Below are 26,210 nucleotides of genomic sequence, written 5' to 3'. Positions count from 1 at the left end.
TATCGCCGACTTCGCCTGAAAGCTACATTTTTAAATGGCTTGCGATACCGTTGTGGATAAATGAACAGTCCGCTTTGTGACCACTGCTGCTCGAACGAAACTGTCGCACATATCCTGCTCGGGTGCCCTGTGTATTCTGACAAGCGTGGGTACTATGAAAACTCTATGGAGAAGCTCTCACCAGTGCATCTAACAATGGAAAGTGTACTGGCCCCTTAGCCGGCCCTAGGAAACAGAGACATGCAATGAACTTTTTTTGCTTATTTAAATGCCATCGTAAATATTCACAGGCTCTAATTTCACCTTGCATGTTTGCCCTCATGCACTTTTCTCGATGGGAACTTTGGTAGCCTATTTATCGAAATATGCACATAATCAATTCATATGTAACATCATTACTCGTCGATGCACCTTAGTGCGCATTTATTCGCCGCAGTTTATCTTCTCCCTTTTTTGTTTTACTTTACCTTTTTTCCGCACCGCTCTCCTTCCACCTTTATCTCCGAAATTCCATTCCCCAAGCAGAGCAGCGTGACAGCGATTTTTAAACGCCGTCGAAATTCTTTTTCATTACAGGCTTTCTCTCTCTCTGAACTTGTACAGTGTTTTCCTGAGAGCAAAATAAACTAATTGAGTGAATTGTCGATTAAGAGAAGAACCGATGACGCAGTACGCGTACCTCGCCTGTGAGCGGCGTACACGCATGCATAAGGCAGCCCGCACTGCTCTAGCGTGAGGAAAAATGCGGGAAACGCCAACAACATGAAAAATTTGGTAGTGGCTTAGCTCTGCTATGCAAGGATATACGTAGCGTGAGCAGTGACGACACGTGGCTCTGCTCCGGCGGCAGCAGCGGCGAGCGCGCGCGGCGAGGCGCGCCAGCTGTGCGCAATGACGTCAGTTAGCGCATGCGCAGTATGGTCCACGGAGGGAGCACGCGAAACGGCGGGACTGTGGCCAATGTAGCTCACGCTACAAAAGCGAGGTGTGTGCTGAGGTCTGAACTTCGTCAGTGCAAAACTTACAGGGGCGCTTGAATTTCCTATGCTGCTCCACATTTGTAAATTCAGGCGCGTCAAAAACGAAACCACGCCGGCACGCAAAGCTCATAGCCGCAAAGCACCAAAACGTACCGAAATTCTGCCGGCCGCCGGTGGCTGGCCGCTAGTATTCAAGATGTCTTTTTTCGGTCTTTCATGAATGATAAAAGCGCACTAGCGGTTCAAAAACAAAGCTTACTTCAATATTCAAACCCGCGTCCTTCGTTTTGTGAGCCTGAGAGATCAGTGTTGTTTCCGGGTATTTCGTCACCGCGCTTAGACTTGTGAGATTCGCCTGTGGCGGCGATACTCGTATTTTAGATCCTACTCTTTTCTAACTTACAAGGCCTTTGATTTCAGTGAGAGCGACTTTTTGTGGTTAAGGGCTGGTCATCTATCAATACAAGCCAGCTTCAGCTTCTCCTCAGTTTCGCTTTAAATCACAAGAAACAGCATCTGTGTAATTACTACAAAAACGCGTCACTCCGGTGCCCTAATTTTTGGCCAGCAGGAACCTCTCCCAAAAACAAAAGTAAAGAAACAGGCAAAAGTACTTTATTACCTCTCATGTACCGAACAGGACACACTAATGTCGCCCAGTGTTCCTTATTGGCTGTCCGTAAGCAAATATATGAGAATCTAACAATACTTGATAAACTTCAACCATTCGGTGATGCAGCGGAGCACAAAACACAATACAAAAAAATACGTGGTAATACTGCGAGGACACGAAAAAGACGTCTGATCTAAACTCAGAATTAGGAAGCATCCTTCGGAAGCTAAGCGAAGTTCAAACGTAGCACCTAGGTGTACGAGCGTAGAAGAGGGGTAGGCCGGAGGCTCTGGCTTTGGAAGTGGCCAGTAGCTGTCCGAGGAAAGGTGTCTACCTCGGGTGCACCTAAGGGGAGGTCTTCTCCTGCTTCACTCGGGGATAGTCGACGTTGCTGAAGCCTTCGGGTAAAGGCAGCGAACCTTTTTTCACAATATTGCTAAAGACTGCGCGAGCCTCGTGGTCGTCCAGGATTCCCCACAGGTTCGGTCCAGTAGCGAACTCCTCGGCCGAGAGCGCGAGGAACCGAAGTTTGGGGAAGAAGGGCTTCACGAGCGCTCGGAGCTCAGGCTCTCCGTCAACAACACGGGCTGAGTGAAGCCACTGCTCCTCTGCCCATCTTTGGAGGGCCTGCATGACCGAAATCTCGGGCACGTCAACGACATGGTCTATGACGTAATCGACCGTGTACTCCGAAGAGCATGCGAACGCATCTGAGGACAGCACGGTGAGGCTATCTGCCAGGATGAGATCCAATGCAGGGAGGTCACTGTGATCTTCACCCATAGTGATGGCGTAGTCCAAGACCGGGCACGCATCCTCCGGCTTCATGTTGTGCTTCACGTAAGCGATGCACTTTTCTGCGAGTTCCGGCACCAGGTACTTGAGAGCCGCGCTTCGAGTGCACAGGGCCTGGTGCACGGTTCCCACTTCCAGCTGGCCGCTGTAGAAGTACCTGCATTGAACACCATGGATATTAGTTGTTTGAGAGTTCACGACACCAAATTTTTTTGCATAAACTCCTTGCACTTTATTTCCGATATGCAAAAATGCAGTTCCTCGAAATTTGAATTTATTACGTTAGGCAGATGGTTCAAGTGTGATTTATATTTCCCTGTTCTTTTCTTAATTAACAGCTTCCTGGTTTGGCACATTTGAGATCATTAACGCAAGGAAGGGATACCGGCCGCGCATCATGTGATTTACTACCCACGTGCTAGGTCGCAGGGGAAGAGCGTGTAATTGATAAGCTCTGCTGCAGAAATAAATTTTTTTCGGAACCCTACAGCTTAGTATCTGCGTTTTTTTTTCTTTCATTTACCCTAAAGGCCAATATGGGCATTACAAGGGGGGAATATCACGCAAGAAAAGCAAGTTATAAAATTCAATACTAATATAAGGGTGCTTAAAGAGCATTCCGGAATACTTCGTAACAACAAGTCTAAGCAGTCAGCAATAAGAACGTTATGAATATAATATGCCAAAATTGAAAACAGCAAGCATGGAATACAACATACTCCATGGCTTTAGAGAAAAAACAAAGATTCCAAGCAAACGGGTCAAAAGATAAATCTTGCATACCTACTCTGTTAAACTCTCTTTTACTGTAAAGAACTTATCGCAATCAACCGGTTTAAATATAGAATGGGGGAGGGTATTTCACTCTCTTAGTATCTGGTGTAAAAACGAAAATCTAACGGCGTGTGTGCATATGGATGTTCGATTTTATTTATTGTGGTCAAATCGATGAAATGTACAGCCTTTGTCAAAAGTAACCAGGCTGCATGGTTTGCTTCTAGCTGGTACAGTGGAGCCCTTAGAGCTTCCCTGAAGCTGAAAGGGTTGTTAAAGGTAAGGACTGGGGGTCTTCTTACCTTCCATCACCTTTTGAGCTTTAGGAAAGCCACAAGGGCTCCACTATACAAGCTAGAAGCAAACCATACAGCCTGGTTACTTTTGACAAAGACTGTACGTATGGCAGGCAATATTGGCGCTATGGAGCATACCATGCGGCGTTAAAGTATAATTTACAAAAACAAGGCATGACGTAATATCTGATGTCTCCTATCCAACCTTGGGAGGTTAAGGTTAACATTTATCGCAGTAATGCTTGGGTAACGCGAGTATTGACGTGCGAGGAATCGACTGGCCCTGTTTCGCGCTGACAATACAGTGCGGTTGATGAGGACACCAAATGATTGACGCACATTCAGGCTTGATCTGACCAGCGTAGTATAAGCAAATAGTCGTGTAGATTTATTACATTTGCAAATTGACCGGCGTATAAAACCTAGAGTTTTATATGTGTCAGTCAGAAGGTGATTGATATGAATATTCCACGAATAATTAGGGGTTAAATACACTACTAAGGATCTGGAATACTCAACAGATTCTATTTCACTGTTACTGATTGTGTATGTGTCGACAAAACGTTACATCGGGTACTGAAACGCGTTAATTTATTTTTTAGTGGTAACATAAATTTTTCGTTCACAGCACCACCTTTCTAAGTTGTACAAATCATTCATTAACATAATACAGTCGGTAAAATGGGAGATTGCCCGGCAAATGGCACAATCACCGGCAAATTACCTCATTGATCATGTAATGCTGGATGCAGTATCGTTTACGAATAATAAGGCTGGTGTTTGTGTTCCTTTATATATTTATTCAGTCTATTTATTTATTAAGATTGGCCCCGTAATATCCATACGTCTTTTTACAGTAGAGTGATAAAGTGATGTCAACCAAGTACGCAGATGTGGAAGGTGGTCAGCACAGTACCGTCTTCCGCGGTCGGATCGTAAAGGACATATTTGCGTTGTGTATGAGCAAAACGTAATCGCATGAGAATTTCTAGTTTGCCAGCTCAACAGTCCTGGAACATGTCACGCGACGTAGTGGTGGCTCAACCGCAAAATCACTAGTGTGAACGTACCGATGAAGGCCGAGAACTCCCTCCGGGTGCAAGTCTGTGATGATTACACGTTCTTCCTTGGGGAAGTCTCCATAGAACATGGCTTTGAAGACGTCGTTCTGGAGCGCTAAGATCGTGCGATGCGCCTTGAATGACTTCCGCTGGTCGGGAAAGTGGGCACAATCCACGACGATCTCTACATCGGCAATGTCCCCAGCGTTGAGAAATCTTGCAAAAGAGAACTGAAAGGGAAGGGCAGAGGTTAGGATTGTATCATAATTTGTCAACATCAGATCATCAAATCTAAGAACACGGCTATATAACCCGGTTCCAAAAACTACAAAAAACTGAATGAGAGGCCCACATTCTCGTCGATCACTGCTGGTGAAGCAACTGACTTTCGTGGTCTGCTAAGCACGACGAATATTTGCGAATGCATATGCCCGCCTCCCCCTTAGCTATTTCTCGAGCTGAAACTTCAACTGTCGCATCGACATGCACAATTTTAAGGTTGTAATTATACAGTGTGTTTCACCAAATACTTTACACAATTTAAAGGAAATAGGCTTTTTGAGTTAGAAGAGCTCATTTCGTCATAGTATATTGTGGTCTGTGTAGTAAATCAGAAGACAGTTAAGACATGCTAAGCAGGCTGGGTAACCAATATTTAACAGTCAAGTTTCTAACTCTTAGGCTCCTCAGTTATTATTTACTCCTATAGGCACCCTAATTATGGAGTCATGTAGCCCACCGTAAGTAATGTCTAAACCGGTTTTTAGAATTTACAGTTTTTAGCTTTCAGGCAAAGAAATTTCTCCAGTGCACGTAATGCATCGCAATAACCAGAATTTGTTGTGCTGCAGCGCGGAGGGTAACCGCCTTTCCGAAATTCAAAAAATGATATGGATATTGCTTACGGTAGGCTACACACCTCTGTATAATTAAGAAGCCTAACAGCAATAGCCACACTTTTAACCACTCTATATCAGTTAACCAGGCTGCTGTTAGTACGTCATAGCTGTGGTGTACTATACACCGCTCAAAGCCGTGCCGAAACAAGCGGTCTTCTAACTGAAGAAGCCTATTCTAAAAATTGTGCAAAATCTTAGGTCAAAAATTCTACACACACACACACACACACACACACACACACACCCATATATATATATATATATATATATATATATATATATATACACAGTGTCCCAGCTAAATGTAACCAAGCTTTTAAAAAAGATGAAGTGCCCTTGCCCAGTAAGACCAACTGCGAGGTGTTGCCAGTCACGTGTCCTAGTCTGTAGTATTTTTTAATTATGCAAACGTTATTAATTAGCAGAGATTAATTAGCTAACTTTCTAATTATTGCTTTTAGAAAGACAGTGTCAATGCAGGAATTGTAAATCCTATAGAAAAATAACCGTTTGCCGTGTTTGGAACCAAGTACCACTGATACAGCTTCTTTTATTTGCCTGGAAAGAAAGCCCGCGAAATACAAAAAGAACCACGTGATAGGGAAGCAGTTTAAGCGCCCCCAGACGACCGGTCAACCAATGACATTCGCTTATCTTTGCAACGCTGTCCCGAAGAGGGTCCGGCGTTTTGCGATGGTTGCGAGAGATATGCCAGCAACTCTCGCATGGGCGCTAAGGCGACCGCTTCTTCAACGCGTGACGGTGCAAGTTCGGCGGCACGGCCAAATGCCTATCACTCGAGGCGAGGTTTCGCGTGAAAAAGCGCTCCGTGCGAGCCGCGCTTCACTTCCTTGAAAAGCAGCGCCCGCTTACTTTCCATGACGCATAAGCAGTTCCTGGCGTTTATCGCGCCACCACCTCAAAGCGTCGAACCCTGTTCGGGACAGCGTTGCAAACATAAGCGGATGTCGTTGCTTGACCGGTCGTTTGGGAGCGCTGAAACTGCTTCCCTATCACGTGGTTCTTTTTGTATTTCGCGGGCTTTCTTACCAGGCAAATAAAAGACGCTCTATGAGTGGTACTTGGTTGCAAACACGGCAATCGGTTATTTTTCTATGGGATCTACAACTCCTGCATTGATATTTTCTCCCTGAAAGCAATAATTAAAAAGTTAGCTAATTAATCTCTGCTAATTAATTACGTTTGCATAATAAAAAATACGGCAGACTAGGACACGCCACTGGCCACAACTTTCAGTTGTTCTCACTGGGCTAGGGCACTTCCTCTTTTTTAAAAGTTTGGTTACATGTAGCTGGCACACCCTGTATATATATACAGTAGTGGAAAATGATAACTTTCAGTTTTTTTTTAATTTAACTTCTTACTGCACTAAAATACGAGCACAATGTTAAAGGAAGGACAATGCGACACTTTTACATGACAACAACTAATACTTATAATCATTTAAGCGAGAATTTGTTCTCACAGTAACGGTTGCGTGAAGGTGTGAGCGATACTTTTTGGTGCAAAATGAGGCAACAAGGGTGCCTTTTGAACCTAACCTAATGCGTCAGTACTGCACATACAAACCTATACTGGCAATCACTACTTGACTCCACCGAAGCATGGAGTCCAGGAAACCCTCAGAGAACAACATCTAGTCCATGTTGCTCCACTTTTGCAGCAGATTCTCAACTTTCTGCTCGGCGCTGCTAGCTTTTTTGTCCCTCTGAAGATATACGATGCTTATCCAAAATGTTCAAATCAAATAATCTCAGTAGTCTGGCACCATAACGTCTACCGTCCTCCTCTTCATTCAATTATTCAAAAGCGCAGAAGAGTGCTTCGAGTCGTAATCCTGCTGATACAACTAGGCAGATTTCATATTCTTGCGTACCGTTAGAAGTATAACCTTCTCAAGAATGTCCCGAGCGACCTCATCGCTTATGGTAACTCCTTGAATTCAGTCAAGGAGACAAACCTCACGAGCGGAGAATCAGCCCCGTGTCATTGCATTCCGGCCACTGGGGTTTAACGTGGGAGGTTCATAACCTGATTCATATTAATTGCGTTTTGGGCGACGTATACCACGAAACCCATCATTCCTGCACGACAAGAAGTTCGGTTCGTCTGATGAAATCACTAATTTCCATTCGTGACGTACACACACCACGTGTTCTTTTCTGTCCATGGTCCCGGAAAGAAACGCAATTTTTTTCACAGGTGTGCAGTGTTGGAGCTGGGGTTCTTTCGTTAAGTGTGCAGATTGCACATGACGTCTCACAGTCTATGGAGTTACTGTAAAGTCTGAGAACAGGACCAAATCTTTGGAAAGGTCGATAACAATCAATAGCCTTTTAGGCTAGCGCGAATGATGTCTTTCTCCACAACTTGTTTCGTCCTTCAGGCCTATCCCCTATGAAGATCGAAGAACCAATGCTGTAGCCACTTATGCGCGTCTCTAACTTCCTCATCCTCGGTGTCAGATCACGTAAAGTAAATACTACTTTCATATAAGTATTCGCGGAAGAAGATGGGCAGTGCAGAGCGTGAGGGTGTGCTGTAGCTTAACACGAGGCCTGTTCGGCTGCGGCGAGGACCTATTGCTCTCGCGTAGTGGCCTTTGAATCTGATCTCTTCGCGCTGTCGTGGGTTGGACTCCCAGTATTTGATCATGATGTGATTTCTTTTTTAACCTAGTGGCGTCGCTGATGCTAAGCTTGGGCACAAGATCCGAATATCCAAGATCACTAGGTACACAGATCGGATGATGACAAGGTTCCTGGTTGGTGTCGGAGAGCTCAAGATTGCTTTGGCACCAAAAGCATGCAGGGGCTTTTCTAAGTCCCGAAGAGGGAATTTTATTCGTCCACAGGTACCGTAAACGTCTTAGGTGGTAGATTCGATTGTGGCTGGAAAGCGAATGTATGGACGTCTCGTTGACACTTTTTTAGGGCCAGCGCCACAAAGGCGTCATGTCGGGCGAAAATCTTATTCCACGCCACTGTTTTCCTTTACATGGACGCTACCCCAGTACGAATATTCTAGAGCCGTTCCTACGTCAAGGACGAAAGTGCTACTGACGACAAGTTAAGGTTGGATTCCAGAGACTAATTACTACCTTCTAATGGCAATGAAGCTACATAAAACTAAACGGAGCTTGATGTAGCTGGAAAAGCCAGAAAATAAAATGGAGGTCTCGAGGCAAAAGGGTCGTTTCTACAAGCCGACTGCGATGACGTCAGGTACACCTGTTGCCGGATCTGTGAAGTTAGACCCCGGCGCCTCTGACTTCCTATCAACAATCCCGGATGTGTAAATGCTCTCGGTGCCGTAATTAAACAGACGAGTTTCAATTGCGAGAATAATACTTCGTTCCCAACTGCACACTTCTCACGAATCAATGCACCTTTCCTTCCGAGCGATCGTCATCAAAGCCAGAAAACGCGATTCTCCTAAAAACAAAAAAGTAATGGTCTCCAGCGCAATTTTTAGAACCAGCTCACATTTTTTAACACTACGCACTACTCAGGCAGTTAAATCAGCTTAGCATATGTGTGGCTCGAAACATTAAAAATTAGTTTATGGCCATTTGTTCGTAAGGCTTACCTCCTGTACCTTCTCCGTCTGAGTAGAACTTTGGATTTTGACACGGTCATGGTACCCTGCCCTTCTTCTGTACTTGCAGTCGGTGTAGCTACCGCAATCGTCGCAGTAACCTAAAAGTGATAAAGGAAAGAAGGGCGTACTGTGATTAAAACGCGAGGTACTTGATGCACAGTAACGTGATGTGCACAAGTGCCAGTTTTCCGTTCCACTTCCCACGCACTGCGATGGGCCACCACGACGTCAGAAGCTGATCATGAAAGGGGCCCTCCAAATTGTTCTGTCATAGAGCAATGTATGAGCGAAGTAAATAAGGGCTGCGGGAGGCATACAACCTGAGCGCGAGCTCTTTTTTCTGAGCTTTTTCAAATCAAAACTCTATTTCTCTCTGGTACGTCGCTATTTCTACTGCTTCTATCACTGCAGACGTTCAGACCTTTGGTAAGCCACCTGCAAAGCAACCCATAGGCTTAATGCATCGGTATATTGTGCTATGACAGGACCGAAATTCGGCGGCTGGCAGGCTGTCGTGCCACCTGTGGCATTTGCATGAACTTTTTATCCCACGAAGCACAGAACGTTTTCAAAACGTCTTGAAACAGCTACAAACGTACGTCTTACACTAGATCGAAATGTTTTGAGGGATGTACGCAGGTGGCGACAGGTAAACCATCGTCACCAAGCAGAGTCGAGTCGTTGGGGGTGGGGGAGCGGAGGAGACACGGCGTGGCACACTGATTGCTCTATTGGACGGGCCCCGTGGAGAGGGGCACGGCGTGTCACACAACGATGGCATAGAGCACAGGCGGAGACTGGACTCTTACCCAGCCGTTTGCTGGACTTCAGAGCAGGTTTACTCTAATACCCAGAAGCCGACCTGGCGAGTGGAGGAGCTATTCGGCCGCGCGGATCCTTTGACTTCGTCTTCCTCGCACGCCCCGCCGAGAAGACGTGGCAGTGCTAAAACTATCTCGGTCACGCCACCCGCCACCGTCAGGGGGCTAATGCTAAGTCATACTCGACCGCATGAATCGCATAGGTTGTGTGTGTCATTCTGCCGCTCACGAATTAATGGGGGACAAAAGTAGAAGCGTGGAGGGGGGCGTAAAGGAGTGCATCATCAGATGCCGCCTGCATGCAGTCCTCCCGATGCTACCGCCTGCACCTATACCGCGTAAAGTCAATTCTGGGATAGTCTCTCAGACGCCCTGGGCACATGGAGCGTTATTCACTTGGGAGAAACTTGTTAATAATCCCTAATGCTAGTCAACAATCATTTGCTAATTCATTGTTTTTATTTGCGCAGTGAATAAAGTCACTGGTGAAGCGCGTTTTCTTTTTTCACTAGGTGCAGCACAGTTTTATGCGCAGCTTCGAACCAATCAAGTTTATTTTGAGAATGCACACCAATATCAAAGAGTTCCTGAGCTGTGAAAAGTTATGAAAGTGGCATGAAACGCACTACTAAACAGGCAACAAATCACGAATATAGGAGTAAACTGAAGCAAGGCTAAAAATATTTTGAGTCACATTTGGTACAGGTAATGTCTCGCTTCGTTCGAAAACCGCGCGCTTGTGGTAGGGAGCTGAATGAGGCAATCAAATCGCGACACTCCGCAACGCGCGTATAACGTGATGTAGATATTTCTAGTATAGAGGAGACATACTGATCATCATCATCAGCCTGACTACGTCCACTGCAGGGCAAAGGCCTCTCCCATGTCTCTCCAATTACCCTTGTGCTTTGACAGCTGTGGCCACCGTACCCCACATACTTTTTTTTTAATTTTCTTAACACCGTCCTGCTCTTCCTAACTCATTTATAATGCTTTGCAGCTCATCTCCCAAGTGACTTGGCAAGGCAATTTCATCAGCGTATCGCAAATTATTTAGGTATTAACTCTTATACCCTACTGTTCCCAACCCATCCCTCTTAACGCCTCCTGTAAACTGGCGGTGAATAGCATTGGCGAGAACGTGTCCCGGCCTGACACCTCTCCTTATTGGAATTTTATTGCTGACTTTATGAAATACTATGGTAGCTGTGCAGTCATTATATATATCTTCCGATATTTTCACATAAGACTCTTCTACACCGGTATTCCGCAATGCCTGCATGACTGCGAAGGTTTCAACTGAGTCGAAGGCTTTCTCTTAATCAACGAACGCATTATATAGGGGTCGATTATATTCGGTGCATTTCCCTAACACCTTTCGGATAGTCTGAATATGGCCTATTGTCGGGTATCCTCTACGAAAACCAGATTGGTCATTTGGTTCATTATAGTCTAAGGTTGTCCTGATTGCATTTGCGATTACCTTACTAAATACCTTGCAGGCAACAAACAATGAGCTGATGCGTCTGTAATTGTTCAAGTCCTTGACGTCTCCTTTTTTTCATGAATTAAGGCAATGTTAGCGTTCTTCCAAGCTCCTGGTACTCTCGAGGTCATAAGGCATTGCGCATACAGGGCTGCGAGTTCTAGGTGCAATGATGGCCTAGAGGTAGAGCATCCGCCTCGCGTGCTAAAGGACCAGGGTTCGAATCCCGGTGCCGCAAAATTCTCCATCGAGTTTAAATTAATAAATAAGAAACTCTCCCCCGTGTCGACGGAATTGCATAACCAGGCCTGGAGTGCGGCATGATCTCTGTGACCAGAACCGACAACGCATTCCCTCAGCAGGGCAGAATTTGGCCGCCCTGGCGTAGTACTTGACCACAACTTTCTATGAACAAACCAGTTAACCCTGGACCCTCCCCGTCCCCAACGGCTGCGGAACAACAGACCAAGGCGGCGTTGAGACATGTGACGCAGCGGCGGGTGCTAAGAATCTCTGGCTCCGGACAGGCTGCCATTGGTAACTGAACCTGGCAACGTTTAACGCTAGAACAACCTAATCTAGTGAGGCCAGCCTAGCCTCATGAGGCCTATACAGTACTAAAGGGCTGGCACGTACTGTGTTGTCGTCGACTAGCGGACAGATATAGAACTAGGTGTGGGATTGTGGTGTGGGGCACAACTGGCGTGACAAACTTGCAGAAACTACATTTGCTACAAAAAAGAGCTGTACGTTACATAGCTGATGTCCATTATACATACTCCACAAAACCACTTTTTCCAAAATATGAAATTCTTCCTGTGTTTTGTTTTTATAATTACAGGTTGATGTTGTGCTACAAAGGTTTTGTAAAGTTTGGCATTGATTACATAACTCATCTGGCAAATCTCCAAGAAAACACAAATATTCGTCAGACCCGACATAAAGAAATGTGGTTTGTACACACCCCGAGAACCTCCTATGATGAACAATCTGTATCTTATACATTACCTTCGCTGTTAAACTTACTAGACCGACAAAATTTTGATCCCTCCAGAAACCGAAACTGTCGCATTAAACGTTTTTGTCAACTTCATTCGCAAGACTAAACCATGCCTTCCTATTCGCCTAATTTTGTTCACTAATGTTGCTTATGTGTGTTGATTTATCTGTATTACCTTTTGTTGCTTCTCCGATTGATTGCCGTCTTGTTTCATTCTGTATTACCCGTTGCTTTGTGATATTTTTTCATTTTTGTGTAAGACTGGCCGTCATCCTGCTGTCATGCCAACTAACAAGGGGTCGGGACCTCGTCAAGCTGTTCGAGCTTTTAGTCCCGTACTCCTCCTTTTCTAAGGAAATAAAATGATTGATTGATTGATTGATTGATTGATTGATTGATTGATTGATTGATTGATTGATTGATTGATTGATTGATTGATTCCTCATCAATCAGGATATAGCTGGCAACGTGTAGGAGTTCTATAGTATTAACGAGAGGGGGGCAGCTATCATAATTAGGTTTAATAAGAGGTACAATATGAAGGGGGCACAGGCCTACGCGCCTGTATCTAGCCGTGATGATCAGATCGTTGAAAACTTCTGTGAAGACATGGAATAGGCAATGAACGAAATAAAATCGTGGGCGACTCCACTGCGAAGGTAGGCAAGAAGCACGCTGGAGACCAGGCGGTAGGCGACTATGGCGTAGGCCCCAGTAATAGCAGGGCGTGGAACAGTCCCACTGGTGAGGCTAAAATGAAATAGACTTCATACTATGCGCTCACCCGGGCATCGTGCTGGATGTGGAGGTCCCCGGAAAGGTACGCTGCAGCGAACACAGACTGGTAAGCTCTCCAATTAACGTAGACCTCAGAAGGGAACAGAATAAATTAGCGAAGCGGAAGCCCATTAACAAGTTGGTTGGTTGGTTGGCCTCAAGTAGAATGGCACATACCCACTACGGGGGAGTGGCCAAGACACAGGCGGTGAACTGTTGGAATGATTAGGAGTTTTAGAGGAAAAGTAGTAGTAATAGGGTATAGGCTGACAGATTGGACGACGCAACAAAAGGGGTCCTGTTAGCTGGGAGATAGAAGATGGGACGACGGCTCTATGTGCAAATTTGAATGCAACATATGGAATGGTTCAATTTTGTATTGACTGAAAGAGAGACAGAAAAAAAATAATAGTAATAAAATAATAATAATAAATGAACTGTTTGATAATCAGAAAAATGAAAACAAATAGAAAATAATTAAATAAAATGAACATTAGCATGGGAGTCGCTGTGTTTCTAGAAGAAATTTTTGAACTGCACAGCGCGCACTCCTGTTGCTTCGTCCAAGCGAAGTAGCGCCAAAGGAAAGAACAACCTCAGTGGAGACAGGAAGACCCAGCTGGTGAAACGGAATTTCTAAGAGGCGCCTCCTCAAAGAAGAGAGTCGGCGGCAGAACAGCAGGTAGTGATCCACTGTCTCAGGCTCGGCACAAAATGGGCACTGGGGAGAAACCGCCAGACCAGATCTGTGAAGGTAGAAATTAAGCAGAGGAACTCGGCATCGCAAACGCGTGAAAGAGACCTCCAGTCTGCGCGAGCTCCAGTCTTTGCTACTCCAAGGGTGCAGAAGGTGCTGATATTCGGGAGATGAAGTAAGCGCCGAGGCTGAAAATTCCTGAAATATTGTGTAACTGCGAAACCTCCCCGCAGCTGTATATGCGCAGGTTGGCAGGACAGCAATTATTGGGCCACAGAGAGAGGCCCTTGCTAATGAATCAGCAACCTCATTTAACTGAATGCCCACGTAACCCGGTACCCAAAGCAACCTCACCGAATTTAGATGGAGCGGGATCACCTGCTTACAGATGCGCAATGCCCGAGACTCAGAGGGTGATGATAATGAAAAGCAAATAGATAAAGAGTCCGTCATAACCATGACTTGGGAAACGGCAGGATCTAATTTACGTAAGGCTAGAATTACAGCTAATAATTCGGCCAGATAAATTGGAGTGAAGTCAGGGAGACGGAGAGAAAAGGACCATCCCAATGCAGGTGAAAAAATGCCCACACCTGCCTTTTCAAGATCCTGCGAGGCATCGGTAGCAATGGGAATATGAAAAGGAAAGGACCTTAGGTGGTCCTGTAACAAACCGTGAAGGAGTGGAAAGGGCTGGAGCTTGGCATTCGATGGGAAAATGTTATCAAATGCAATCTCGACTGAAGGTGAGATGTTATACAGTGGATGGATATATGTGAGCTTAATGTTTAAGGGATCGAGGAGAGACCGCACGAAACATATCTGCGGAGTATGCAAACGAGACCAGGTGGCATTTGAAAAGACTGCGGGTTGACTAAGAAATATTACATTGGATGTGTGGCGAGGAGAGTCGCACAAATTTAAAAAGGTTTGGACTGTTAAAAGGCGAAATCTGGCTAATAAAGATGGAAGTCGCGCCTCAAGGTGCAGGACAACATTAGCTACATACTTTGGAAGTCCCAAACAGAGGCGCAACGCCTCACGCTCCAAGAGCACAAGCGGGCGAAGTTTATAGGCAGGAGCTCCTGAGAATAAAACACATCCGAACTCCAAAATTGGGCGGACATACATTTTATAGATCAGCAGAAGTGTGTGCCTTCTCAACCCTGACCTAGCGCTGCAAAGCCGACGCAGGATGCCAATGGCCCGAACTCCTTTTACAGAAACTTGCTCAATGTGAGCCCGCCAGGAAAGAGTAGAGTCATATATCACTCCAAGATACTTCACTTTTAGAGGTAAGAGAGGAAGTAGAGGAATTCAGGATATCGCTGCAGAACAGGTGTTCGGCTCTAACAGAGGAAAACGACGTTAATGTTGAAAGAATGAGCGATAATTTCACAGATATTATTACTGAGTGTGCAGTAGAAGTAGGCGGTCGGATGGCTCGACAGAATACCGGAAATCTGTGTCAAGAGGCGAAAAATCTGATTAGGAAACGCCAGAGATGAAGCGTCTAAATCTGCGGACAGATTAGAACTGGCAGTAATAAATTAGCGAAGGCAGCCGACATAATGAAGTTTAACACGGGGAAAATCGAGCACGCTCCAACGAAAACATGTAGCCTAGGAGCCGTGGAGAGAAAACTAGGCATAGGTATAAACCAGATGTATGCGCTAAGAGACGAACAGGGCAATGCCACTAGCAATATAAATAATTAGCAATATGAAAGCAGGCGCAGAGTTCCACACAAATGTATACAGTAGCCAAAGTAATGAGAACGTTGATGATACAGGCCGTAGAGCAGAGCAATTGGACATCCCACCTGTAACGACATAGGAAGTAAAGAAAGCCTCAGGAAAGGGGAAAACAGCTGGTGAGGATCAGGTAACAGCAGATCTCTCGAAGGACGGAGGGGAGACGCGCTAGCGGAGACGTACACCGGTTTACGGAACGTCTCCTGGGCATGCGCAGTGACATGGTTGGGGGACGGGGCCACTGAGCGTGCACAGTAGGCGTCCGGTAAACTAAAAAAAAATGCCTACGATTATGTTGCTTCCTAATGCGAAATTTGAGCGCAGCTCATCAGGTGTCTCAGCTTTTCGATAGATTGAGGCGAAGAATTCGAGCAAGACATGTATGTACAATTACAGACGACTTATTTTTAACACATATTCCTTTTTTCAAGAAACGCTCCTCTAACAGTTCTTGATTGTCATGAAGGAAGCTTTGTGGACGGAGAAATAGATGGATATATGGTCGACTTGCTGCACCAATGCCTGCATGGTTCTCAAATACGCGGTCTATGCAAGTATTTCGCGAGGTTGTCAGAGCCGTGGGAGGCGTTACGAGCGAGAGGAACGGGATGTTTTCCAGCATAAATGGTAAGAAATTCCTGTTTGTCGTTATATGTACATTAAAGTCCCCACCTACCCTGCCACCCTGACAGGTGGCAGCTAATGGCTGATCGGGAGAGTAGGCTCATCGTTGTCAGCGCTAACGCTTGCAGGCCACATCTCTCTCTCATCACTCCACGTACCTATAAGCGCGATTCAGGCGTCCACTGACCCACGGAGCCAGTCATGCGCACTTACTTTCCTTCAAATGGCACAACGTTGTCAATGACAACGAATGCAGCGCACATCTCTCACTACCACCACGTAGCTTAATGCACGATTGAGGGGTCCACTGTTCCAAGAGGGCAGTTATGCACCTTTCCTTCAGTTTCCAAGCTACCGCTCCATTGGTTTCGAAGCTTAAAACGCTTAGAAACCAATGGACCGGGAGCTTGTCTAAGGCGTCTACTGCTGGTTACAACGGACAACGACGACGGCTACGCCGCGAAACGCAGAAACGGGCGCCAAAGAAATTAGCTGCGGTTTTACTACTACTGAACCTGGTAGCGAGCGAAAGCTATCGCGTATCGGGCAACTATGCGCAGATTGACGTCTGTAACGTTGAGTGCGTTCCGGACAACGGATAGGCAGCGCACCCACCCTGCCACCCTGGTAGGTGGCAGTTAATGGTTGATCGCGAGAGTTTGCTCGCCCAATGAACGCTGAGGTCTATTGCAGCAGTGCCGCATGTCTACCGCAACGTTTTCACCGCTAATGCAAGCAGGCCACATCCCTCTTCGACCACACTACGTACCTCAAAGCGCGATTCAGGCGTCCACTGAACCAGGGAGCCAGTTCCTTTCCTTAAAATCATCGGAGTCAAAACCGTTGTTAGCCCTAGAACTGGTTTGGTTTATGGGGTTTAACGTCCCAAAGCGACTAAGGCTATGAGAGACGCCGTAGTGGAGGGCTCCGGAAATTTCGACCACCTGGGGTTCTTTAACGTGCACTGACATCGCACAGTACACGGGCCTCTAGAATTTCTCCTCCAAAAAAATTCCAGCCACCGCGGCCGGGATCGAACCCGCGTCCTTTGGGTCAGCAGCCGAGCACCATAGCCACTGAGCCACCGCGGCGGCGTTAGCCCTAGAACTACACAACACTTTCGATGAATTGAGAGAGGCACAACTAGTCTCCCAACTGCGCAGACTACAACAGACCCCATCTGGCAGGGAGCTCCTAAAGAAACTGGGCCGCGCCGATCAAATTCAAGAGATACAGAGGACAGAAACAATCCCGGACGAATATCGCAACACACTAAATGTAACGCCAATACCCCGGAACATGGATCCTAACCTACACAAAGCACGCAGAGAGGCAAGGGCTGAATACCTACAAAAGACATTAGCACCCCAAGAAACGACGGCATACGTGGACGCAGCCACATACACCAGAACAGTGGGGCAGCACAACAGCAATGCGGTAACAACGGTGATTGACTCGACCCTACGCGAGATCACCAGCGCATCACTGCAAGACTGTACGATAGTCGAGGCTGAGGAAGCGGCCGTCGCTCTAGCGGCAGCGGAGGGCTATCGATCTAAACGGTCTCTAAAAATCCTTACAGACTCACAAACAGCATGCCGCAACTACCTATGCGGCAGAATAGGGCACAGAGCGCTCCGCATACTCCGCTCTGGGGGCCACATAACACAACGACAAACAAACGAAGAACCAATCAGGCATACGATAGTATGGACGCCGGGACACGCGGGAGTAACAGGGAACCAAGAGGCCGACAGGATAGCTCGAGGGTACACTTATTACCGAGCATCCAACGTAGGCGACCTCGAGGGAAACGAACCTGTACCCCAAGATTATTCGGCGATTCTAAATTATTACAAGGACTGCAGAAAGCGGTATCCACCACCGGACAACTCCCTTAGCAGAGAGGACTCTGTCGCGTGGAGGCAGCTACAGACGGGCTCCTACCCGAACCTACACGTACTCAACAAAATGTATCCAACACAATACAATGACAAATGCCCTTGGTGCCAAGGACCCCCCACGCTGTACCACATAACGTGGGCATGCCAAAGAATAACCGTGGTACCAGTGACAACAAACCCGAGTGCGGAACAATGGGAGGGAGTGCTCTCCAGAGATCGCCGGGTCGACCAAGAAGGTCTGATTTGGCGAGCAAAACTGGCAGCAGCATCCAGCGGAGCCCTGGACTAAGGGCAACCGACCTTTGAGCAAGATGGACGAAGCCATCTCAAAACCGCCGAGTACAACCGAATCTAGAGCTAATAAAGTTTTCACTTCACTTCACTTCAACGCCAATGAACACAATGAACGCCGACGGCCTATGGGTCCCGTGCCAAATTTGTACCACAACGTTGCCAGTACCAACGCATGCAGCGCACATCTGTCACCACCGCCACGTAGCTTAAAGCACGACTGAGGTGTCCACTGTCTCAGGGGGCCGGATCTGCGCCTCCCTGCTTTCGAAGACCCCGCTCTTCATCGGTTTCGCAGCTTAAAGCGCGACTAATGTATCCAATGTCCCGAGGGACCAGTTATCCACTTTCCTTTGCTTTACCTGAAGGTCAAATGAAGGTGAAAACCGCAAGCGCCGCGAAGAAAGCCCGAGGTCCCGTAGGGAAGCTTTCGCTTCAAAAAAAAAGGAAAAGGAAAACAATTAAGACAGAGACGAATATGCCCGCCGACCTAAGCGTATACTCGCGGAGTAGTTCCACTCGCTCGAGGAGGAATCGGGGGGGGGTATCTTTTGCAGCCGGCGTCGTCGCTTCGACGGACGCGGCTGTTGCGACGCGCGTCTGTTCCAATCTTTCCTCTCAGCCCGCCGCGGTGGCCCAGTGCTCGGCTGCTGACCCGAAAGACGCGGGTTCGATCCCGGCCGCGGCGGCTGAATTTCTGTGGAGGCGAAATTATAGATGTCCGGGCACTGTGCGATGTCAGTGCACGTTAAAGAACCCCAGGTGGTCGAAATTTCTGGAGCCCTCACTACGGCGTCCATCATACCCTGAGTCGCTCTGGGACGTTAAACTCCATACATCAACCAATCTTTCCTCTCACATCTTTCAGTTCTCTGTCCGCACGTGGCAGCGATTGTGGCTCAGCTCGAGCCAGTGGGCAAGCCCGTGCACTATCCTTTTCATCCTTATTCCGTCGCACCAACAACACTCACTCGATGTCGCGCTCACATATAAAAACACATGTGGACGCTGCCTGGCTGTTCCATCAGCTGGCCAGCACAAACAAACAAGTTCTTGCCAAATGGTTCTGATAAAATGAAAGTACTAAGATCTTACTACTCACAGGACATTTTTTCCAGGAAATCTTCCACGGCAGGACGATCGCTCTCCGACGATTAGCGAAGCTACTCCCAACGCAAGGAACGCGCATAACAACGCGTCAAGCGAGCGTATAACGAGGCTCTGGTTTTCAAAGTTTGTGGCAAAACCGTTTCATAGGACAAGAAGCGCCATCTGACGGCTTTATTCCGCATACTGAGGCTGTAAGTGGGAAAGTGGGTGTCGGAGGAAATGTATTTTCGTTTTAGTTTCTTTTAAGCCACCAGTTTCGGTAGCCTATCGAAGCTGCGTGTTGCGGCTACTGGTTGCGGCTGCATCAGCATGCGGTTATAGGGCGCATTAGCACCAGACGCGGCTTGCTTACGTTGCATATCATTGAATTGGATTGGATTGGAAAACATTTATTCCGTCAAAAATGCAGATGCCGACGGTCCGCGCTAGATGGCCACCAAACCATGGCTGGCGGCGACCTGAGCGGCCCACTCGGTGGCCAAGCCTTGATTGCCCGGGTCCGGGCTGACCACAACGGCCTCCCATCGCTCAACAGAAGGAATTCGTACTAGAACTTCCCGTGGAGGTTCTTCTTTAGATTGCCATAGTGTGTGGTCATACGTGGCTGTTTTGCCACAGAACCTGCACTCGGGGATATAGTCATCCGGGTACATTTTTGATAACAGATAGGGGGTAAGAAAGGGCCTCGTTTGGGGTCTCCTCCAGGTGGTCTCTTGTGCCTTATCCAACGTTTTGTCAGGTGGTCAATTTCTTTGCAAGGTTCCCTGGTCAGTTTCAGTATTCGCTGTGCCACATTCGAAACTCTGCCCCCCGCAAAACTACGGACGGCCAATTTAGAATCCGAGATCGTTTCCGTGTCAGTGCTATGGCTAGCGCCACAGCTGCCTCTTCCGCTGTTTCCGAAGATTAACTACCGACCCCGAGGCCCGCAGCCGCCGGTGCGCGTCCACCACCGCCAGTGCGAACGCTCCAGCTTGCTCTGTCTGAGATACTGCAATTTCGTACATAACACAACCCGTGTCGGATGCTTACAGGTATAGCGAGGTTAATATAAGGATGTCAGTGCACGTGAAAGAACCCCAGGTGGTCGAAATTTCCGGAGCCCTTCACTACGGCGTCCCTCATAGCCTCAGTCACTTTGGGACGTTAAACCCCAATAAACAAATAAACAAACTTACGCAGTGTGAAGAGGTCACCGTGATGCTGAGGTCGAGGTGGAGCGATCGCGGCTTCGGCCGCTTATCTGTTTTTTCAGCCAGGGTCCGCTTCGGCGGACGCGGTTGTTGCTGCGACGCGCGTTTTTTCTCTTCTTTTTCTCTTTCCTGTGATCTTTTAACTCTCCTCTATCTGCACGTGGCAGCGGTGGTGGCTCGGCTCGAGCCAGTTGGCAGGCCTGTGCCATTTCCATTTCATCCTCTCAGTCGCAACAACAACAACAGCAGTAGTTAAACTGAGACAGGAGCTGAGAGATTGGATTGGATTGGAGTAAACTTTATTTGTGCCTGCAGTTGGGCGCTCGCGCGCCCCGACGAGGGCCTACGTCGTCTACGAGGCTGCCGTTACTCGGCGCGGGTCTCCGCTCGCCGTTGCCGGCTCGCTGGGTCCCTGCCTTTCGAGCGCCTCGAGGACCTGCTGGACGGCCCATAGCTGTTGGTCATGGTCGTTGCTCTTCGCTGCTGCCTCCAGCCGCGGCGGGATTGTTCCTGATCTTGCTTCCTTTGGATTTCTGATGCAGTCCCACGAGAGAAACAGACGTGGGTCACAGGGTTGTTGTTAGGGCCTTGGTTATTCATTGAGATAGACCTCCCGCGCGGCGTGGTCTTCTGCATTGTAAATTGTTTTTTTGAGGAAAGGAAATGGCGCAGTATCTGTCTCACATATATCGGCGGACACCTGAACCGCGCCGTAAGGGAAGGGAGGAAGGTAGGAGTGCCCATCACGCCTTTTTGACATAACGAGGTGTGGTTCCCGAGTCAACCCCTCTCATCAAACCGCTCGCGCGGAGAGTCTGGTAGCAGTCCGCCAATAAATCAGGTCTGGTATATACAAGACTAGGTCTGTCTGTACATTTCGATGCTGCATGTAGAGGCAAGAGTGCTGCTGAGTGTCGTATCGCAGTCTCTTCTATCAACGGAGAGCTTCTTTAATCTTACGTCTTCGCGAGGTCCTTTCGAGCTTCGCTTACGTGAACGCTAAGGTTGTGTGTCATGTGCTGTGCTGTGGTGACGGCTCGATGTGCGTTCGTTTGAAGTCAAACCAATGCGTTAGGAAGGATGGCTAGAATTATCTACTTGCTCAACTAACCCATTCCCACCAAATGAAGCTCAGCGTTGGTACCGGGAAATCAGGGCTTTGATTCTGAAAACTGTTCGCGGTTCAGAATGTTACGCAATTGTATAACACCGTGGAAAATACACGATTTTGCATTCTCAACGCTTGTGTTTACTTGTACATCGTTTTGTGTAGCGTGAGCACCAATGCACTTCGCCAGAGGTAACAACCTTTCTAGGACGGTGGTTAACTGGCTAGAATTGCTAGATACCTCAACTGTACGCGCCTTAAAGGAAGTGTGCTTTTGACCGCCCCAATTCCACATTTTTGGGCGTATATTAGGGGGCATTCCTTTTACAGAACAGGAGCAGAGGCAACGAGCAGTGCGGAGCAAAATATTGGAGGACGCTTAAGCTTCGTCTTTAAGAGTGCGACGCGACAGCGTTTCGCAGCGTTGCCAAGGGGTCCACGGAACGCCATCGCCCGTTCGGCACGACGCCTTGCCCGAAGGAAAGGAAACAACGCCTGTCTCTCATATATCGGTGGACACCCGAACCGCGCCTTAAGGGAAGGAAAAATTAAATAAAATTAGCTTTAAGGAAAGGAATCAAAGCGTCTTTCTCTCTCTCTTTCTCATATCTGGTTGGCTGGAAATGAACTGTAGTAAAATGGCAGTTTGGGCGAGTTGGTTAAGCATCTTGTAATAAAAACAGCGCAAGGACACAGGACGAAAACGGAGAGTAGACACACACGGCGCTGAAAAGAGGCCCAGGAACTAGAAATGAACTGTAGTAAAATGGCAGTTTGGGCGAGTTGGTTAAGCATCTTGTAATAAAAACAGCGCAAGGACACAGGACGAAAACGGAGAGTAGACACACACGGCGCTGAAAAGAGGCCCAGGAACTAGAAATGAACTGTAGTAAAATGGCAGTTTGGGCGAGTTGGTTAAGCATCTTGTAATAAAAACAGCGCAAGGACACAGGACGAAAACGGAGAGTAGACACACACGGCGCTGAAAAGAGGCCCAGGAACTAGAAATGAACTGTAGTAAAATGGCAGTTTGGGCGAGTTGGTTAAGCATCTTGTAATAAAAACAGCGCAAGGACACAGGACGAAAACGGAGAGTAGACACACACGGCGCTGAAAAGAGGCCCAGGAACTAGAAATGAACTGTAGTAAAATGGCAGTTTGGGCGAGTTGGTTAAGCATCTTGTAATAAAAACAGCGCAAGGACACAGGACGAAAACGGAGAGTAGACACACACGGCGCTGAAAAGAGGCCCAGGAACTAGAAATGAACTGTAGTAAAATGGCAGTTTGGGCGAGTTGGTTAAGCATCTTGTAATAAAAACAGCGCAAGGACACAGGACGAAAACGGAGAGTAGACACACACGGCGCTGAAAAGAGGCCCAGGAACTAGAAATGAACTGTAGTAAAATGGCAGTTTGGGCGAGTTGGTTAAGCATCTTGTAATAAAAACAGCGCAAGGACACAGGACGAAAACGGAGAGTAGACACACACGGCGCTGAAAAGAGGCCCAGGAACTAGAAATGAACTGTAGTAAAATGGCAGTTTGGGCGAGTTGGTTAAGCATCTTGTAATAAAAACAGCGCAAGGACACAGGACGAAAACGGAGAGTAGACACACACGGCGCTGAAAAGAGGCCCAGGAACTAGAAATGAACTGTAGTAAAATGGCAGTTTGGGCGAGTTGGTTAAGCATCTTGTAATAAAAACAGCGCAAGGACACAGGACGAAAACGGAGAGTAGACACACACGGCGCTGAAAAGAGGCCCAGGAACTAGAAATGAACTGTAGTAAAATGGCAGTTTGGGCGAGTTGGTTAAGCATCTTGTAATAAAAACAGCGCAAGGACACAGAACCAACTCGCCCAAACTGCCATTTTACTACAGTTCATTTCTAGTTCCTGGGCCTCTTTTCAGCGCCGTGTGTGTCTACTCTCCGTTTTCGTCCTGTGTCCTTGCGCTGTTTTTATTACAAGATGCTTAACCAACTCGCCCAAACTGCCATTTTACTACAGTTCATTTCTAGTTCCTGGGCCTCTTTTCAGCGCCGTGTGTGTCTACTCTCCGTTTTCGTCCTGTGTCCTTGCGCTGTTTTTATTACAAGATGCTTAACCAACTCGCCCAAACTGCCATTTTACTACAGTTCATTTCTAGTTCCTGGGCCTCTTTTCAGCGCCGTGTGTGTCTACTCTCCGTTTTCGTCCTGTGTCCTTGCGCTGTTTTTATTACAAGATGCTTAACCAACTCGCCCAAACTGCCATTTTACTACAGTTCATTTCTAGTTCCTGGGCCTCTTTTCAGCGCCGTGTGTGTCTACTCTCCGTTTTCGTCCTGTGTCCTTGCGCTGTTTTTATTACAAGATGCTTAACCAACTCGCCCAAACTGCCATTTTACTACAGTTCATTTCTAGTTCCTGGGCCTCTTTTCAGCGCCGTGTGTGTCTACTCTCCGTTTTCGTCCTGTGTCCTTGCGCTGTTTTTATTACAAGATGCTTAACCAACTCGCCCAAACTGCCATTTTACTACAGTTCATTTCTAGTTCCTGGGCCTCTTTTCAGCGCCGTGTGTGTCTACTCTCCGTTTTCGTCCTGTGTCCTTGCGCTGTTTTTATTACAAGATGCTTAACCAACTCGCCCAAACTGCCATTTTACTACAGTTCATTTCTAGTTCCTGGGCCTCTTTTCAGCGCCGTGTGTGTCTACTCTCCGTTTTCGTCCTGTGTCCTTGCGCTGTTTTTATTACAAGATGCTTAACCAACTCGCCCAAACTGCCATTTTACTACAGTTCATTTCTAGTTCCTGGGCCTCTTTTCAGCGCCGTGTGTGTCTACTCTCCGTTTTCGTCCTGTGTCCTTGCGCTGTTTTTATTACAAGATGCTTAACCAACTCGCCCAAACTGCCATTTTACTACAGTTCATTTCTAGTTCCTGGGCCTCTTTTCAGCGCCGTGTGTGTCTACTCTCCGTTTTCGTCCTGTGTCCTTGCGCTGTTTTTATTACAAGATGCTTAACCAACTCGCCCAAACTGCCATTTTACTACAGTTCATTTCTAGTTCCTGGGCCTCTTTTCAGCGCCGTGTGTGTCTACTCTCCGTTTTCGTCCTGTGTCCTTGCGCTGTTTTTATTACAAGATGCTTAACCAACTGGTTGGCTGGTTGGTTTATGGGGTTTAACGTCCCAAAGCGAATAAGGCTATGAGGGACGCCGTAGTGGAGGGCTCCGGAAATTTCGACCACCAGGGGTTCTTTAACGTGCACTGACCGCACAGTAAACGGGCCTCTAGAATTTCTCCTGCAAAGAAATTCAGCTCATATCTCGGTGGACACCTCAACGGCGCCGTAAGGGCCTTAAGGAAAATGAAAAGGAAATTTGTTTTATGGAAAGGAAACACGCCTGTCTTTCGTATATTCGGGTACACCCGAAAGGAATGGACACCACAGTACATGTCTCTAAAGCACCCTTCTAAGACAACACCCGTATTCACCACACGCGCCTTTGTTCATTCCAAACCATCGGGCTGGCGCGGCGGAGTGGTTAGCATGGATTTTTTCAGCAGCGTCCGCTCCGGCGGACGCAGTTGTTGCTGCGACGCGCGTCTTTTCTTGTCTTTTTCTCTTTCCTCTGATCTCTTACCTCTCCTCTATCTGCACGTGGCAGCGGTGGTGGCTTGTCTAGAGCCAGTAGCAGGCCCGTGCAATTTCCTTTTCATCCTTCTCTCAGTCACAACAACAACGAGTGGTTAGCATGCTCGCCTCGCACTCCGGTGGTGGTGGTGGTGAAAAACTTTTAATTACAAAGAGAGTTTGAGGGTCAAGAAACCCTGCTACATGGTCGGTATCCTTAGTCCGGGACACCGCATGACGAGGCCCCGTCTCGCGCCCGCTTTACTAGAGCCCTTTGAGACTCCAGTGTGGAGCAGTTGAGGAGGGCAGTCTCCCATGCCTCTCGGGTGGGGGTGGGGGAAGGGGGAAGGTGAGGATTCCGAGTACATGCCCCACACCATGTGAAAGATATCCCAGATCTCTCCACAGTGCGGGCAGCGCCCATCTGTGTTCGGATCGAAGTGTTTTGATATGGCAGGACAGAGAAGAGTTCCTGTCTGCAGGCGCCGCAGAGTTCGCTCCTCCGCCTTACTCAAGTAGCCCCTTGGCAGGTACTGGGTAGAGACGGTGGCTGTCGCAATAATGAATTAGGATTTCGCGGAACCGCAGAAGCGGTTTATGAGCTTCTGAGCCAGGAGAGTTAGGATGAGGAGCCCGGTGTGTGAGCGCTCGGGCGGCCGCATAAGCGGCCTCATTGCCTCGTAGACCCTGGTGGCCAGGAGCCCAGATCACTTTTGTGCGAGTTGGATCGGCGGGAGCGCGTCTTAGAATTTGGGAGGCAAGAGGGGATATTTCGCCTGCAAGATAATGTTC

The 26,210-nt window shown here is 47.6% G+C and overlaps 2 protein-coding genes across 2 annotated transcripts in view; one reads left to right on the top strand and one right to left on the bottom strand.

Moving 5' to 3' along the window:
* Nucleotides 1-26,210, top strand: part of LOC149328233 (uncharacterized) — a 230,728-nt gene that overhangs the window by 116,031 nt on the left and 88,487 nt on the right. The window lies entirely within an intron of this gene.
* LOC149328235 (BTB/POZ domain-containing protein 6-like) lies at nucleotides 1,641-19,608 on the bottom strand. The gene is made up of 4 exons (XM_089559823.1): nucleotides 19,496-19,608; nucleotides 9,028-9,137; nucleotides 4,529-4,749; nucleotides 1,641-2,545 (listed from the first exon to the last, which is right to left on the bottom strand). Exons 1-4 carry the CDS (start codon nucleotides 19,500-19,502, stop codon nucleotides 1,939-1,941), a joined length of 945 nt encoding a protein of 314 aa, XP_089415949.1. The 5' UTR covers nucleotides 19,503-19,608; the 3' UTR covers nucleotides 1,641-1,938.

Source organism: Amblyomma mixtum, chromosome 9 (genome assembly GCF_055824585.1).
Source record: "Amblyomma mixtum isolate Tamu chromosome 9, ASM5582458v1, whole genome shotgun sequence".
Classification (NCBI taxonomy): Eukaryota; Metazoa; Arthropoda; class Arachnida; order Ixodida; family Ixodidae; genus Amblyomma; species Amblyomma mixtum.
Note: the sequence above shows the minus strand (reverse complement) of the source record. Positions and strands in the feature narration are given on the sequence as shown.